Here is a 17,266-nt window from a genome sequence, read left to right as displayed (position 1 = left end):
TTCTGGATGCAGAGCCTGTGTTTTGATGCAGAGCCTGTGGATGCCACAGTCTGGTAAGGAGATGACACGCCAGTCTCTGGTCCCTTCTGCCCCTTGAGCTGGGGGCAGGGGCCTGGGGGCAGTGACGGTTCCCCTCCTTGGGCAGAGCGGGGGGGGTCTCTCCCTCTAACTGAGCAGCAGCAGCAGTAGCAGCAGCAGCAGCATTGGCCATGGACAAGCTGCCCCCCTCCATGCGCAAGAGGCTCTACAGCCTGCCCCAGCAGATAGGACCCAAGGCGTCGATCATGGACGAGGAGGAAGACAGCGACAAGGACACCCGGAGGAAAAGCATCAGGCTGAAGCCACTGCCTTCTCCCTCTGCTGGGAGCACCCGGGCACTCGGGGGAGACCCCGGCAGAGGGGGAGACCCCGGCCTCCTGGAGACGGATGCAGGCAGCAAGGGTGCCAAGACCAGCACCAACGGGGACTGCCGCCGCTTCAAAGGGAGCCTGTCCTCACTGACCAGCAGGCACCTCCACGATGCGGCCGAGGAGAAGAGGCTGATCGGCGGCGAAGGGGAGCCAGCCTCCCCCAGTGAGGACAAGAGCCCTCCCGGCAGTGGGGAGCTGGAGCAGGGACTGCCAGCACCTCCACCACCAGCGTCCCCCCCGGAGCCCCAGCAGCAGCCCCCCCGGGCTTGCTCCTCTACCTCTATCAAAGTGGAAGGAGGTGGAGGGTGCGACCAGATCACCCCAGATGAGGAGCAGAGGCTGGGCCAAGCCGGTTTCATGCAGAGGCAGTTTGGGGCCATGCTCCAGCCGGGGGTCAACAAATTCTCCTTGAGGATGTTTGGCAGCCAGAAGGCCGTGGAGAGGGAGCAGGAAAGGGTTAAGTCTGCCGGGTTCTGGATCATCCATCCCTACAGCGACTTCAGGTACAATCCCCCCCTCCTGGCCCACTCAAAACTAGCTGGCCTGCCCCTTCCCCTACAGTGTCCAGCTCAGACCTTTCCGCACAGCGCACGCACCCAGACATAACTTTCCTTATTTCCTAGTCAGAGGAGCTGGAGAACGCATCCAAGATCTGCTCCAGTCAAACAATCTGCAGGTTTCATTTATATTTAAGCTTAATTTTAGTGTCCCCACAATATTATTAATTTTAAGTTGTGTTTTTAAACCTACAAATGTCTTTCACTTTGGCTTTTTGTAAGGGAAAGCCTCTCCATAAGTTCAGTGTAAATGGGTAAAAATGTTCCCACCTGATGCACAACTCTAGACTAAAAGCATGGTGTCTGCTGTTGAACTAGTCCTACATGTCCAGTTCAGAACATATGATCTGCCTGATGAATGTTGCAGTTCCCATTTTCGTACCTCGAAGTCCCCTCCTTTCTCCTTGCCCAAGAGTTAGGGAAGGATGTTGCTACTGTTGCTGTTCTGTACGGCTTCTTACTGCAGCATCGCTTGTCGGGAATTGGTTATGTGCAGGGGATGGCAGCATTCATTAAGAAGGAACTTAATACCTTCAGAGTCTTACAAAGAAAGATTTTCTCTTTTGCATCTGTGGATCCTTATTTGCAAAATTAATTTGGATAGTGAATAGTTAACATTGTCTTTATGAAAGTAATGGCTTTCTTTCACTCAGACAGCAACATTTCCATGAAGGTTAATAAGGAAATTAACTTGTAAACCCTAGAGCCAATTTTTGGATAGTTCTGTATAGCAGAGGGGTTGTGTTTGGGTATTTCTGAGTAAAGTATTGTCTACTGCACAGATGAATTGTCCTCTGCAATATGTATGTAAAGTACTGCAATCAATAATTAATTACTTAGTGCAATCAATGGCTAAGGTTTATTGCTTCAACTTTAATTACAACTTGCTTACATCTCACATTTAAAAGCACACAGTAGAAGAACATTATTCAAACACATATCTATCAAACTACATGATTTTATTGAATTCTTGGACTCTTCAAGAAACCTTGCATTATTCCCTAAAATACAGTTAGCAAGATAATTGCAGGAAGGAGTTCCAGGGTGGATTTGGGTGCCCAAAGACAGAAACAACAGAAACCTCTTGACACTACCTTTTAGGGATTTAGCAAGCAGTCCACATGCTTAGAAGATTCAGCACTGGCACTGAACAGATTCCTTGATATTTGCTTGGATTAACAAATGTTATTAGAAGGCTACGTGAATTGGAAGACTGAACTGTCATTTAAATTCAGTGCATTCAAGTGTCTCAAGCGCACAGCTGACCGAGCATATGAGGGTTTCCAGTAGCTACATCATGATACGTAGCCCTTGCAAGTACAATCTTATTCAAACCCAGACTGGAAAGAGTATAAAATTGGCTCCCAGTTGTGACTGATCAAGTAACACCTCACAAACACAGTGAAATGTGAGAGTGATTAGCTTTAAAAAGAACAAAACCGATTTCATATTCTTAGCTATAAATCTTTGTATTATTTGCCACAAGTCTGGAGTTAAAAACTAACTACTGTGCTTTCTTGGGTTATTCTAGCAAGGTGTTCTCTGTGTGTCACACCCTCAAGGAATTTTTGATTTAGTCTCTGGATTGTATTTGGATTTATGCAAAAGTAGCATTCAGTTTGCATATCTTTTATGTATCTGTATAGTGGATTTATTCCCTTCCATCTTTATGACTACATGTTCAGCATAGAACCAGACTGGCAAACTTCAGTAAAAGAATTGTAGCAGTAGCTGAGTTAACCACCTTGCCCAAGGTGAGACGGTCCTAAGAGTTTATTTTTTTAAGATTCCTAGTGAACCAGTGCTTATTCCTTAAAACAGCACAGTAAATTGTGAGGTAAGTTTTTATTTCTGAGGTACTTGGCTATAGGGCCACTCCTAGCCTTACACAAAGGAATGAAATACGCAGGCAAGCTTAGACTCTCCCAAGCCAGATGATCGCACTGAGTCTGCTAACACTGAGATGTTCGTATGCATGCAGATATATATGAATGCATGTATGACTCGTTAGTATTAATAATAAAATCCTGCCCAGACGTAGGTTTGCATTTGTGCAGAGAAAGCACAGTGAGTTGGATTTCTGTACCCTGGTGCAAGATGCTCTCTGCTTGGTGTCAGATTCCAGGTAGGCTGATATCTTGCTGCTTTGTGTTTCTTCTAAATTGATGCTAGAAGCCTAGCACACAAATATGTGCTTTCTCCCTGCTATTATATATCAACATCAGATGGGGCAGTGGTACTGATTGTACAGAGAGACATCTGAAGAGACCAGGAGGAGCTGGATGCACTACTGTATGGTCAGTATGTATATTTTCTGGGGAACTTTGCTCACCCCTGTTTCTAGGTCACCTGCAGCATATCTGAATATGAATGCCACTTAGAGAAAATGCGTTGGCTTCCATGAAAAATGACCTATGAACAATGGCTGCCTTGAAGGAGAAGAGTGGGAGCTTTCCCAGATTCTGTTCGGGTTTTGTATTCCCTCCTTCTCTGAATGCTACTAAAGCATCTGTCTTAGAAAAAACTCCCATGAATATGAATAACATTTGTTGACCTCTGAAATGCAGCAGATTGCACCAAAGAGCAGATATTGTTAAAATATTTGCAAGAGCTATATCCTTGACCCAAAGGACTCTATTTTCTGCTTTGCAAATTACGCAGTGCAATGCGTGATTGCTCCTTGTTATAGATGGGTGCAGATTCTGGAGCGTTAGGATCTTGTAAGAGGCATGAGTCTCCATTATCCTTGCACTTTGCTGTCACCAAAGGTGTGCGGCGGCATTTGGTGTACAAGTTTCAAGTCAGTAAATATTTAGACCCAGATCTTGTTTTCTGTCTTTTTGGAGAAACCAGTTTCCCCTCTGAGAGCGAGGTGCATCTCCAGGCATTTTGGTAGAGCTCCAGACCTCATGACTCCTGTCTCAGTACAGCATGAGATGTGAAGTTTTGAATGGAACACTCCAGCCCTATTTACTGGAGCTTGATTCTGCTGTGAAATGACGTTGGTGTAATTCCTCTGACTTCATGGCGTTGCTTCTCCTTTGTGCTATGCGAGAGGAGTTCCTGTTTTAGAATAGAACAGAGGCTTTCATCATAGTCTCATTAAATTATCATTTTAGCATCTAATATGGCTGATTCCAGTGGCAAATCTATGACCCTCCAAGAGTAAAGCAAATTAAGGCTCTGTTGATTTCTGCTTTTAGTCCATTGTGAGGGGAAAAGACACCAAATGACCTTTATAAAAACCAAACTCAGTGCCCCTGAGTACTCATGACTAATGCAGTGGACTAGTTCTAGAAGCACTTAAAAGGTATCTTAGCAATTTCTAATGAAAGTAAGAATACTAGCTCCTATTCTGAGGTGCAGATGTATGTGCTAGCGGCTTGAGCTTATTTGCATCTGTGGTTGATCGCACATCGGTGCAGAGCCAAACTGTATTTCCTAGATCAAGATTTATCTGTGACTTTGAAAGCTTTTTCACTGGGTAGATAGAATTGTAATTTATTGCTTAGAGGAAGCATTGATCCAGTACAATTGGTTTAATAAAAAAATTCCAGACAAACAATGATCTATGTAGTTTGTAGCTGACTGAAGCATATTGGTTGTAGCTGCTATCCAGAATTGCTTGCAAAGAAGTGTAGCATGCTGCTTTTAGAAAGGCCTGAGAACAGATACGCTATCTGAAGGACGAAAATAGTCCAAACAGTGGATGTAAATAGAACTGCACATTATTCACTGCCCAGTAATCTATTAACTTCTTCACAGAAAAGAGAAGCTGCTGCCTCCTTGAAAACAATGGAAAATATTCCACTCAGTAACAGTCCCAACTTCAGATTTTAGAATTTTTCTTTTCACTGTTCTCCCTTACTTGTAATACTTGTCTGCAAACAGATCCTTTCTTTTTCATTTGCTTCCTCTGCCAGAGCCCCTTATCTGCTTGGGAACCTGGGGAGATTTCTGTGGCACCAAAAGAAATAGATGCTCAGGTGCAATGTATAAGGTAGGGGAATTCCTGAAGAACAAAATCATTTGCTCCCCTTCATGCCGCTCCAGACCTCTAAGCAGTGTCATTCAGACTGCCTTCTTATGGGGAATCAGTGGGATTTACTAATTATAGTAGTAAATACTGAACCCAATACCACTGGTGGGATTGAGCAAAAATGGGAAGGATGTGTGTTTACCTTTTCCACTCTCCTGAGCAGAACTGATTTCCAGAGTGCCTCACAGAGTGCTGCTCTGTCTGTGGAGATTGTTTTCATTCGTCAGCTTTTCACTATTTTGTTAGAAGGGTAAACAATTTGTGAAGCATACAGCACTGCTCGCTGACTTTGGCAGTTCACTTAGGTGGGTGTTGCTCTCCCTGCTCTCACACAATAATGCCCTTTTCTTTACCTGCTGCCCAGAATGCTGCTTCTTGTGCCGGCCTCGCTTCGTGCCTATCCACATTCAGAAGCCGCCCACAATGGCAAACTCTGATCTTGTGACCTGCCCACTGCTCATAGCAAAGTAAAATGAAAGCTGCCCATTGTGTGAGCCTTATGTACAGCAAATTGAAATTCTGGTTCAGTGAAACCTCTGCTTAGAGGGAAAGGTCGGGGAAACAGTTGCATTAGTAGCAGAACCTGTACCTGTCATTAGAAAGAAACACAAAGTGCAAATCAGGCATAGGTTTATTGGTAGGCAGCTCATAGACTTGACTATCTTCTTTTCTTGTTCACGCTGATGGCAGTTGCCTCAAAATAGTGTGGGCACGCTGCTAGCTGAGGAAGGGGAGATGCTTTCCTGAAGTCAGATCTTGCTGTCTTTACTGCAGACAATTTTCCTGCCAAATCCCAGGGCAGTTTTGCTGGAGCAGAACAAGGGGATCCAAACAGGAATAATATGAGGGATAATCCAAATCCTGCTGAACAGCACAGATTGGATTTCTGTTGTCTACAGTGGACTGTCAATCAGGCTGCAGGAGAAGAAACATGGTTTTGTGACCATGAACTAAGGGGACCAAACTAGTGCAGCCATACTTCCCATGTCCTTAGGCAAGTCGTCACATGCTTCCTGCCCTAGTTCCCATGTCATGAGGCGGAGGATAAAAAAACCCATGCTAGACAGTCAATGTGGGGATGTAGTTTTTTGTATGAGACATGTTCAGATGCTACAAAAGGCATCATTTGAAAACAGGAAGGCCTCAGTAAATGAAACACCTCAGTGTATCACCATAATATGTTTTAAGACTATAATCATATAATATTACAGTATTTTCATGTATGCTCACGTGCAGAAAATGACATGAAAGAGTATAAATAAAAACTAAAGCAAGCACTGAGATTTAAGAAAGTGCTATGATTAAGATTTTCTGCATAAACTTAATTCAGGCCCTTCATACAAATATCTGTCAATAGATGAACACGTTATCTCTTCCACAGAAGCCCATGCCTCATTCAGTGCACACAGGAGTGGTTCTTTGTGAAAAACTATTTAACGTTTTCTCCATCTCTCCTTGTAAGATAGCATACCATATTTATTATATCTTATTCAGATCCTGTTCTGAAAAAACAGGTTAATTTCCTCATGGCCTTTTTTTTTCTTTGGCACTTATAAAATATTCAACTATAATAGCAATAAATGTTCATTTCGCTTCCCAACACCTTTGCTAGAAAACTGGTACTGTCATCCCCAGTTTATAGCGAGGTGGCAGAGACTCATAGAGATTAAGGTCAAAAACATTCACTAACTTGATGTAGTCAATTTGAGGACCTGTTTTGTGGAGTACGTAGCATTACACAGCATACCTTTTGTTCAGAGCTCTGCCTCTGTGGGTGCTTACTAAGGAATCAGCCATCGCTGTGACCCAGAAGACAAGGGCACAGAGATAATGACTACCTGTTTTAAGAGTAACGGGTGCTTTAAGAGGATTGAGACATTCTGATTTGGACAATTTCTTAGACTAGCTTGGTGAGCAGCCAGACTGAGAAATAGGCATGCCAATCCCACCCACCCTTTTCCCAAGCCTCTGATGTTTGTTAGTTTATCTGTTGTTACAGCAAAAAAAAAATCATAGCTGTAAACAATGACATAGTGTTCACCTAAGAATATTATTCTAATTACAGTTTTGGATTGAGTGATTTGCCTAACACCTCTGCAGGAATTTTTTGGCAGAGATGGGATTCCCAGGGTACCGCTCATCTGCCCTAGCCATCACATCTCATTCTGCAGTTCCTTATCTCTTTTATTGCAAACCTTCCAGATTGTGCAAGAAATGAGCTCCCATAGAAAATCTCTTTCCTGCACACGTCTGCCTCAAGCCCTTCCTCTCATCTTGAATGAAGCGTGAATTCTATGGGAAGAACTGTTTTGAATCAAGTAATGACTGTAACATAATACATATGTACAGCTAACCTCTGTTCTGCTATTTCATAACCTAAGCTTTTGACTTTGCAGTCTAATTTTTAATACAGTGGTTTTGTACAGTTGTTAAGATTTAAAAAAACAAATCAATCCCTATCTTTATCATAATAATATCTCTGGATTCAGTAGCAGGTATGGATCTTTTCAAGGATATGCTGCACTGCCCTCTGCTCTGAATTAAGCAATGGCCATAGCAGGTAGTTACAGCAAAGGAACGATGATGCACCAGATTCCTGGGTTACTCTCCAGGCTTCGAAGGGAAATATACTCAGCTTATTACAAACTCTCTACTTGTTTTCTCCCCAGTACCTAAGCATGGCGCCTTCTGCCCCGCTCTCTCCAACCTGTTGTTTTCCCCATCCCTCACTTCAAGCTTGTGTTTCTTACCCACCAGTCCCATCTCTATTTTTTAGGCTTCTCGTGACAGATTTCTTGTCCAGCCAGTCCTAGGTCCCAATACCCAGCTTATCATCTGATCGCTGTTTTCCACCTCACCTTAGTTTTTAGTAATGCCTGTCCTGCCCCCCCTCCCATCCCCGCAATGTTCCAGTTGCAGTATGTTGCGCTGGGCGCTTTACTCAGTCCAGTTCCCTCCCTTGCCAGTCTCCAACCTTATCCTTCAGGTTTTTTTTCTGAGTGGGTCTCCCCAAATTAGTTTCCTCTCCTTCTATATATTCTTAGTTGCTATCGTCCCTCTGACTCTTCAAACAATCTCCGTTTTCTCAGTCCCTGCTTTCCTTCCTAATTTAAGAATGGATCATTTTGCCTAGTAATTTAAAACCCTTCCACATTATCCCTCTTTCCATGCTTGGATACTACCAGCCCAGCAATGTTTAGACAAATTCTACCCATGTTTTATTTTTTAAACTTGAAATATCTCAATCCTTGGAGCTAAACATTTAAAATGATTAATTTGTATAGAAGCACAATCTCCACCGCATTAGTGTGAAACAGATTTTATTTGAGGGAAAAATGTGTTTTCTAAAGGTGTTTATTGGTAGGCACACACAGAATCAGTGTAGGACTTTTCAGTACTATTATAAGCAGGTAAACTTAAGTTTTCTATACAGTGTTATTCCGGTTAGGTAACTGTGCTAGTGCTTTCTATTGCACTGAGTTTTTTCTGCTGTAGAGTCACTGCTGCTGCACTGAAATCCATTTATTATACAGATAAAAGAGCGATCTTTGTCTGGAGATAACATAGTGTCATTTTAGCTTGAAACCATTGCAATTTGTCTTTGTTTCTGATGTGTTATGAGCATCTCATTAGCAAGCCCACGAATCCCTCAGTTTGCTCTCGAAACCAACTATCTGAGCTCTCGTCTCTGCCAGAGCACAGATTTCTTCCTTTCTCTTGTTTTTGAAAGCTGTGTTGGTGCCAAGGCAGTTATAGGTCAATTGAGTTGTTGGTTCTAATTGGCACTCTAACAAGCTATTAAATCAATTTACCTACAGATGAATGTCACTCAAAAAGAAAGGTGCCAACTCCTTTTCTGTCTTTGAGAACTTCAGAAAAACCCATTTCCACTGCTGAGTGTAAGGGGAAGGCCAGTCTGTAGGGAAGTGGCTAGTGAAAGCGTAAGATTTCACCCCTAAATGTTTATGCCATGAGGTCTATGGCTGAACAAGGTCCAGGCTGTTCCTGTGTGCAGAGGGGTGAGGCTATTTCCAGAACTCGAGGCTAAGAGGAAGAATTAAGAAAATCACCAACTCTGACAAATGCTCTTATATCCCTTCCCTGGTTTCTAACAGAGCATGGGTTTACCTCCATGTGGAGAGACCTACGTCCTCTTTTCCTCCTTTATTGGTTCCCAGTGTCCCACATGCATTCCTGTGACTGCTGATGCAGGTGTAGTATCCACAACCGTCTTTCAAATCAGGCAGCACCCGGCTGGTGACATCATTACCTTTTTGGTGTCCAGTGATCTATAACTTCATGAGATTTACTTGCTCTGTGTTGCAGAAGAGTCAGAGTTATTATGGTGAATAGGGTTGATTTAAGTTCCGTTCTGAAACATTTAGATAACCTCTTCCTCTACCAGCAATACGGTGCTTATTCCCACATCATCTGAGCATTTCTTAGTGAGATGGTTGTAAAACAGTCGCTTTTCAGCCTACAAGTCAGGACAAGGTTTCTTGACCAAGCGGCACTGCAAGTTCATCCTGGGGTCTCCAAATCAAAGCTGCTTTATATATGACAAGCAGCAAGAAAGCAAGAACTGCTCAGGTATCCTTGCTTAAGTGGGAAATTTTTTTGGTGAAGCGCAAGGCAGATGAGAACGCAGCTTGGCTCTGTGCAGCTCTACAGCTCTGCAGTGCTGACAGCACTAAAACCAGGGTTTTGTCAGCAGACAAAGCAGTTAGGACTCCAGAAACGGAGAAGAGAGAGCAGATGTGTGCTGGGCTAACAAGGTGCTATTATAGAGACTTTTTCTGCCCCTTTTCCATGTTGAATGGTTTGCTACCTGGGAAGTCCCTTTACAAATTGAAATTATTCATTCCATGCAGTATATTCACCGTGGCTAACATCAAATATGGGACCCAATGCCTAGTATTAGCACCAGACTGTAGTAAAACCAGGCTGTCAACTCCTGAAGAGATGCTGCATGCAGCGGGGGAAGACAGTGCCGGTGAGAGCAAATCAGATGAGCATCCAAAGGGGAATTCCAAGGTCAGCTTGAGGGTCTACCACTTGGACATTATAGGGGAACGACTGCTTCCCCAGCGATGCGCAAAAGCTAATCTCATTTGTGGTGACTCGACCAAATGTGCTAATTAAGGATTTAAATCTCTGCCTCTTTGGATGGAGAGGTTGTCTGTGTTTATGCATCTATTGTTAAAGAGCTTAGAGGCAGGAGAGGTGGTGCAGGTTGCCAGCTGACTCTAGTGTAGGAGCTATAACTCCTTTTTTTTTATTTTCACAGCTGTGCTCAGGGTTCTTGTGACTGCCAGGAAATCAGTAGCTGTACACTGAGTAACTCCTCATCCCTATACACAGCTCCAATGAGACTATGCAGAGGAACTCTGACGGGATTCCGTTTTCCTGGTCAGAGCTGCTGAGCACTGTTACAGTCTGATGCTCAGTTCCACCCCCTGCATGTTTGGGGGATGGAAAACCTAGTGAAGTGCATTTGGATTTGCCTGGGTGTGGGAAAGAAATGTCTTGCAAAGTTATCAGCGCTCCGAAGCTTGTGAGGGAGATAACAGCTGCATTCCAAAGACTCGGGGACTCCACATTAATAAGTCCCTTCCTCCCAGCCGTTGCTTCACACGTGATTTCAGGGCAAGGTGCTAACTCATCACAGCACTAACATCATTGTTACCCAGTGCAATGTCTCATCTGCAAAGGAGTTGTGTGTGCGCGTGCATATGTGCGTGTCTCCGGGGGCCGGGAGGAAGTGGAGGCCCCTAATTATCCAGCCCTGCTCTGCATGTTCTCTCACCTCTGTTCACCTTTCTGACTGGGCTGGAGGGATGGTGCAGAGCACAGGGGTGTGGGCTGAGCGAGTGCAGTGACATCTTGGCTCTCTGCAGAGAAGCAGAAGTTGCATTAGGCATAGTGAAGCAGTGCAAAGGGGACGTTTCCTGGCAGTGTCAGCGTTTGGACTAGCTCTCCCAACAGTCAAAACGATAACAGAAATGATAATGATGACTGGCACTATGCAGCTTTTTTAACAATAGCAAACCTGCTTTCGTTAAGCACAAATTCTTGATGCTTGATCTTTCCCCCTTTGCTTTAAAGTGGTAATGTGTGCACAAGTTATAACTCTATTAATAACAAGAGGAATTTTTTTTTCCATCCCTGGTTTTCTGTGAATTGTGGGGAGGGCAGGAGAAAGGACCAGTCTAGACTACAGATCATGGTCTGTTCTCCTTGATGCCTATATAAACCATTTGTATCATTCTCCCGTGCTCATTTAGCTGCAGATACACTTTGAATCATAAGCAGTGTATAATGGATAGAAGGACAAACTGGAAGGCTGGTCAGGCATCTAGTTTTGACCCTGTGAGCCATCCTGAACAGAATACTCTGTGCCTTGATTTCTCCAACGTTGAAAAGGGGGTGATGGTACTGCCAGGGGCCAGTAGAACTCTAAAATATTTTAATGTAACAGAAGATGCCAGAGTAGATGTCAGCAAGGGTGTGGTTAATATCTACAAGGCAGTTTCGTGAGAATTTCTTCATGATTATCCTTTTCTGTGTGCTGCTGTAGATTTGGTTACAGTTCTTGTCCATCTTTTGTTAGGACCACAAAAATGAGTAGATCCATGTACTGCTAGGTGATTTCTGAATAATTGGTTCCTTTGTCTTAATAACTGGTTACCAACAGCTGTACCGTTCCATGTATGGTGCTATATTGTGTGGCACATTTAGAACTAGGCTGGAAAAAGACAGAAAAATAGCCTGCACGGGGAGGGAGACAAGATGAATTTAACCTTTTGTGTCTGTAAATGAGAATTGTGCAGCCCCTGCGTGGGGTTTGGAGATGCTCTAAAAAGAAAATGTTCCATCTTTTCCTCACTGGTCACGTGTATTGCAAGGTGTGCTACCCTTTTCGTTGGGAATATGTGACTTCTTGACTTTAGTAAACACTCCCGAATAAAAGGTCTGGCACAGGAGCTAGCAAGATGTCTGTCCTTTTCTGTGGTGTGGCAGCTTTAGAAAATATCCTCTAAGCTCGCCAACTGTTGAATCTTTTGGATAATCTGTTGTGACCCTTGGCTTTTAGTGCAAACACAAGTGTGCTTCAGATCATGCCTGCCATGGTTAAGGTGATACACTGTGTATGCTATGGTTAGAGAGCAACTAGGCTTGTTCCACAGTTGGGAACTGGAACAAATGCGTGGGTCAAAGACATACTTAAATCAAACTCCAGATTTGGCAGTGACTGTTGGCTCAACCCTGACTGCATTTGGAAAGTTTCTGGTCCTCAGTTTTGCAAAACCTAACGTAAAGTTACAGTGTTTGGAGCTTCTCTCGGTGTGTTCCTGTTATGACTGGACTCCTCTGCTGTCTGTGCAGCACAGGCACTCCTCTCTCATCTACTCCTGATCGTTCACCCAAATAGGGCGAATTCCTCTGGCTTCTTGTTGTCTACATATATTGATCGAAAGTTGGGCCAAAGCCTTCTAAACAAGGGCAGCTCTGCTGGTTGTGTGCTCCTTTTGCAGCACAAACAGGAATTTAGGCTAACAGTGGTAGATGTGGGTATGGCCTAGGGCCCCTGCTTTTGAACAGGGGATCCAGAAGCCTCATCTGCAAGTAAATTCACACAGCAAAATCTGCACTGCAGACAAAAAAAGATTTGCCTTGACATCATCTGCCCTGCTCTGAGATCCTCAGTCAGTTCAGAGAGCAATGCACAGCTCCCAGCCTCTAGCTCAATAGAATTAAGGCTAAGCTTCATCATGAGCTAATGCAAGCTGTTCCCACCCCAAATAATTGGCTGCTGGATGGCTTTGTGTCTTGTCTAACCATTACTGCATGTGGGTGGATGTGTTATGTGTGTGTGAATGAGTCTGCTTTGGAAATTAATACATAACATCGGGGGTGCATCTAATAATACAACACCTCATGAGTGATGCGGATGTGAGAAGCGTAAAACAGAGCTGAGCATGTCAAACATCTGTACAAAGATGTCTCTCCCTGGTACCACAGGATGGTGATTCCCATGTCCAGACCACCACTACCTCTTTTTTGCTCTTCCTCCCACCCTAAAACACCTCAGATGTCTTTCCAGTCCTGTTTCCCATAACCGAAATTTAAAAGCAGGAAAAAAAAGCAGTGAAATTTCTCAAAAGCTCAATCCCCCAATCAGCACAACCCTCTTTGCAGGGCAGAGCACCCCATGGTGAATAGGAAATGACAGAGGTGTTGACTTGTCCATAGAGATGAAAGACAATGCCTATCCATGAGCGTAGCTGTTGGAGACACTGATGTATAGAAGTCATGCATGACTTGGGGAATTGGGAGATGTAACCCCTCTGGGACTTGGCAGCTGTTATAGGGTATTATTTTCACAAGGCTGAGCTGTTCTTGAACACTTCCTCTAGTGTAATCGTCAGACACACATTTTTTCAGTAATGGCAGGCCATCAGCATTTCTTTCCAGTCTTCTTAGATAAGATGTACAGAGACAAGCTGTGAAAGAGCTGAACAAGATGCCTTGACGTTAGTCATTCACATTTCCTCAGCTTGGCCCAGGAATAAGCTTTAGGCCTTGCTTTCTGTACACATCCTTGTGGCTGAGTTTTTTTCAGGGAAAGAGCACCTCTTGGTGCTCAGGAAACTTGTGCCTGCCCCAAACTTGGATACTAAGATCTGCAGTCCAGCTAGCAAAAAAGACATATGGTTGGCTATAGCTCCAGTTGTAATGGTTCAAGGTGGAGCATAGCTTTCCTACAGCTGGTCACAAGAGGAGGGGAGAGAATTCTTCACAAGCTTTTTGAAAACTTGTTTTTCAAAGGAAAAATATATATGGTCCTGGTTAGCTCAGAAAGCAGAAGGGAGGATATTTCAAATAAAGTAGTTTCGTAGTAATATAAACTACCCTGATCGTTCAAAATCCATGGCTGTTGACAGAACAGACTACTAGCCTTTACAGGCAGCCAGATGACACTGCAAGTAATTTTAGTACAGTTTAAATGGTGTGCTTCAGCTTTACTCATACCCTGCCCCGAAGCAGTAGTTGTATGTTGTTCTGCTCTGTACTGCATAACTGTTGCATTTCACCTCAGCATTAGCCTTGCTACAGTGCTGGGTAAAATTATTTCTCCACACACTGGGGTTCTTGTGGATGCAGAAGGATAAATCATAATTTCTTTGAAATTAGTTTTTATCAGTAGACATATGGAGCCAAATTCCTTGGTGAGAATCCATTGCAGCTACTGAGGGTGACACTGAGAATCAGTTTTACTCCTTGGAGCTACTTCTGGCCTGTCTGTCTTGTATATGTACCTCTGAGGCACATGTGGGCACTGTGTCTAGCACTGTCTGAGACCTGCTAATATTGCACTACAGTGAGAGATACCAGATTACATTCACATTTTGTTGTTTGTGGAATGGATCTGCAAAGCAGGATTTAGTGAGGCTAGCTCTCTGTTGCTACAGTAGAAGTATTTGAGAGCACTGAATTTTCTGCTCTTCGCCCACAAAATAGCTATTTCTGATTCAATGATGTCTTTCATAAAGGAAATCCCTAATTTACAATCTGAATATCTAATGAGCTAAAATGTTTTTGGATATACTTGAGAGCAGAGCTAATCTGCTATCTGCTTTTCCTGGACTCCAGTGAAAGACCTTCTGCTGTTCCCCACTGAAACCAGGGAGTGCTGAGGATGTTGGCTCGAGTGACTTGCAGAGCTTTCTTCCAGGTACCCTCATCACTGAACCATCTTTATACTTCCCTTTCTCAGCCTTCCTGTAATCTATTGAGTGCCAGCCAGTTGGGCTGAGTCATATCACAGATATTTCTGGTGGGATGAATTTGAAAGAACACAGAGGAAAACCCTAGCTTTTGCTTTACTACTAAGCTGACTTAAACAGAAGGACTAGATTAACTAAAAGGAAGAAAAACATAGAAATCATGTAATCAAGCATTATTGAAGTGCACAAGTTCCTGGCTAATTTACATAATATGCTAGCACATCCCTGCTCCTGCTGAAATCAAAGGTTAAGTCAGTGACTGCTACAGTGGCCTTGAAATTGGGTCCTGTATGTGTAGTAGTAAAAAACTACAAGTATATTTCATGTTTTAGAGAAGAGGGCCTTTGAGAGTGCGTTCTTGTGTTGCTTCTTGGAAAAGCTGGAATTCATTGAGACATTGCTGCCATCCTAGGTACCCAGAACAGGGCAGGGAAGAGACTTGCCTCTAGGCACCACAAGCAAAGGATAAGACATGTCTTTTCTTTTAAGACACAAAATATAGAAGTCTGGAATAGTCTTTTGTGGCTGTAACTTTCAGTACCCAGGGCATGTGTAGATTGTTTCAGGGTTTCTTCTTGAGACTCGGGACCAGAAGTACATCTTTCTACATTGGTGAGGAGGGCTGTGGCATCCGCAAAGTGCCATTGCCCATCTTGCAGTTGCATGTGCTTCTCTGGGCTTCAGGCATGAATAGACCCTGTCCTCACCAAAAGAGGAAAAGCAAATAGAAGGAGCTCTGGGATGAGTTCCTGCCTTGAAGTAAGGGGATTTAAAATTTAAAACAGGTAGATTTAAAATATACACTTACACCTCATTTGTCAGTGGAATCTGCACCTTAAATAGGCAGGAAAGTGCTTGAATATCACTGCCTTGGAATAGATACCTGTCCCGCTATCCTTTTGGTAACTGTTTACTGTGTCAACAAAACTACTTGCATGTTTCAGTTATACCTGAAGTCTGTGGTAATTATATGGGTCATATGTCCAAAAATCTTTAAAGAGATTGTTATTTCACATTCACTTTGCAGCATGTCTGAGCCCTGATGCTGAAGTGCAAATACAGGGGTTTTTTTCATTATTTATTGGGTTTTCATGACTATCATATCTGCACTGTCCCAGCTGTTTGTAGAAATAGCTTTGTAATATTCCTCTGAAATAGCAAGGATATATATTCCCATTTTATGTCTGGAAAACTAATTTACAGAGAAACTACATTATTTTCTAGCGAGTTGCTCACAGGATCCAAACTTGAGTTGTGTAGACAGCACAAGTAGTTCCTCAGTGACAGGACTATCCTACCTTTTTCTGCAGTGTCCCTCTAGATAGGATGGAAACTGGCAGGCTGGAGCCTCCTTGTTATGTATTGATGGAAAATGGGCTGCATCAATCTGAATATATTTCTGAAACAACTTGTTTCTGGCAGGTTGTTCATTCTAAAAATATATTTATTTCTAATTGCTGAGCGGAATGCTTAATGAATTCTTCCTTCCCAAGAACAATTAATCAAAGAAATGATTTAGGGCTGGCACTTGCTCCCCCAGGGCTCAATGGATGTGTTCCATTGACTTAAATAGAGCAGATCAAGTCCAGCCCATACTGGAAAAGATTTATCTAAGCATTTTTTAATGGTGCCCATAACTATTTGTCTGGATGTCTCTGGCAGAAAAGTACTATATATATTGGAGGAGCAGCACTGGACGTTACAGTAGAGTTACAGCAAGCTGCTGTGGTTTGCAACCATTGTTTTCCTGTTTTGTATATTTTTTAAAGAGAGGTATTATGCAAACTCCCATTGATGGTAACGGGGATTCAGAATGGTGAGGGAAGAAGGAGCTGCAGCTACAACTTGCTCTGGAAGGTTTCTTGACTGGAACAAAGGGCTGGAGAGGATTGTGTGGGTCACTGAGACCCTGCAACAAGGATTAGAGCTTTGATAAAGGAGAATCCCTTGGGAATCCCCACCACACCACAAAGATGTGCCCTTTCTACAAAAGATCAAAAGTCAGAAATTTGCAGCGTGTCCTGGTAAGAGCGGGAGAGATCCATGAACGTCCTGCATCTTGGCAAAAGCCAGATACATGTTAAGTGAAAATGTCCAGATCCCCTAGCGCCTGCTCCCTTTACAGGAGTGTTACATAGCATGCTCCATGCCACACAGGAAGGTGAAAAGCCAAAATGGCTCCTGCCAGTCTGACATGAGGGGAAAGGCCTTATATGCCTTGAATGTGACTGCTGAATTTTTTATACTCTGTATAATTGGTGATTCAAAGCATCCTCTTTGGGCAAGTGTGTCTGACAGTATCCTTTCTAGGGGAGAATATATTTTAAATGTCCAGTTTCTGAGTTTTTCATTCTCCTATCTCAGAGCATGCACCAAGTCCTCCTCATTTTTCCCCAAGTCTCCTGCTGCCTTTGGGTTTCTGCTGGGTTTCCTCATTTCAGTCAGTTCAATGTCGAAATGTTTGTGGGGACA

General features: G+C 43.4%; 1 protein-coding gene across 3 annotated transcripts in view; it reads left to right on the top strand.

Annotated features, from left to right (window-relative positions):
- The first annotated feature begins 209 nt into the window (after positions 1 to 209).
- Positions 210 to 17,266, top strand: part of HCN4 (hyperpolarization activated cyclic nucleotide gated potassium channel 4) — a 104,349-nt gene continuing 87,292 nt past the window's right edge. For all 3 annotated transcript variants that reach the window (XM_050903455.1, XM_050903454.1, XM_050903452.1), the window contains exon 1: positions 210 to 913. In XM_050903455.1, coding sequence (XP_050759412.1) covers positions 210 to 913 — 704 coding nt within the window. The remainder of the gene's footprint in view (positions 914 to 17,266) is intronic.

The sequence above is a fragment of the Gymnogyps californianus genome, chromosome 11 (assembly GCF_018139145.2).
Source record: "Gymnogyps californianus isolate 813 chromosome 11, ASM1813914v2, whole genome shotgun sequence".
In the NCBI taxonomy this organism is placed as follows: Eukaryota; Metazoa; Chordata; class Aves; order Accipitriformes; family Cathartidae; genus Gymnogyps; species Gymnogyps californianus.
This window is presented reverse-complemented; position numbering and strand designations above follow the sequence as displayed.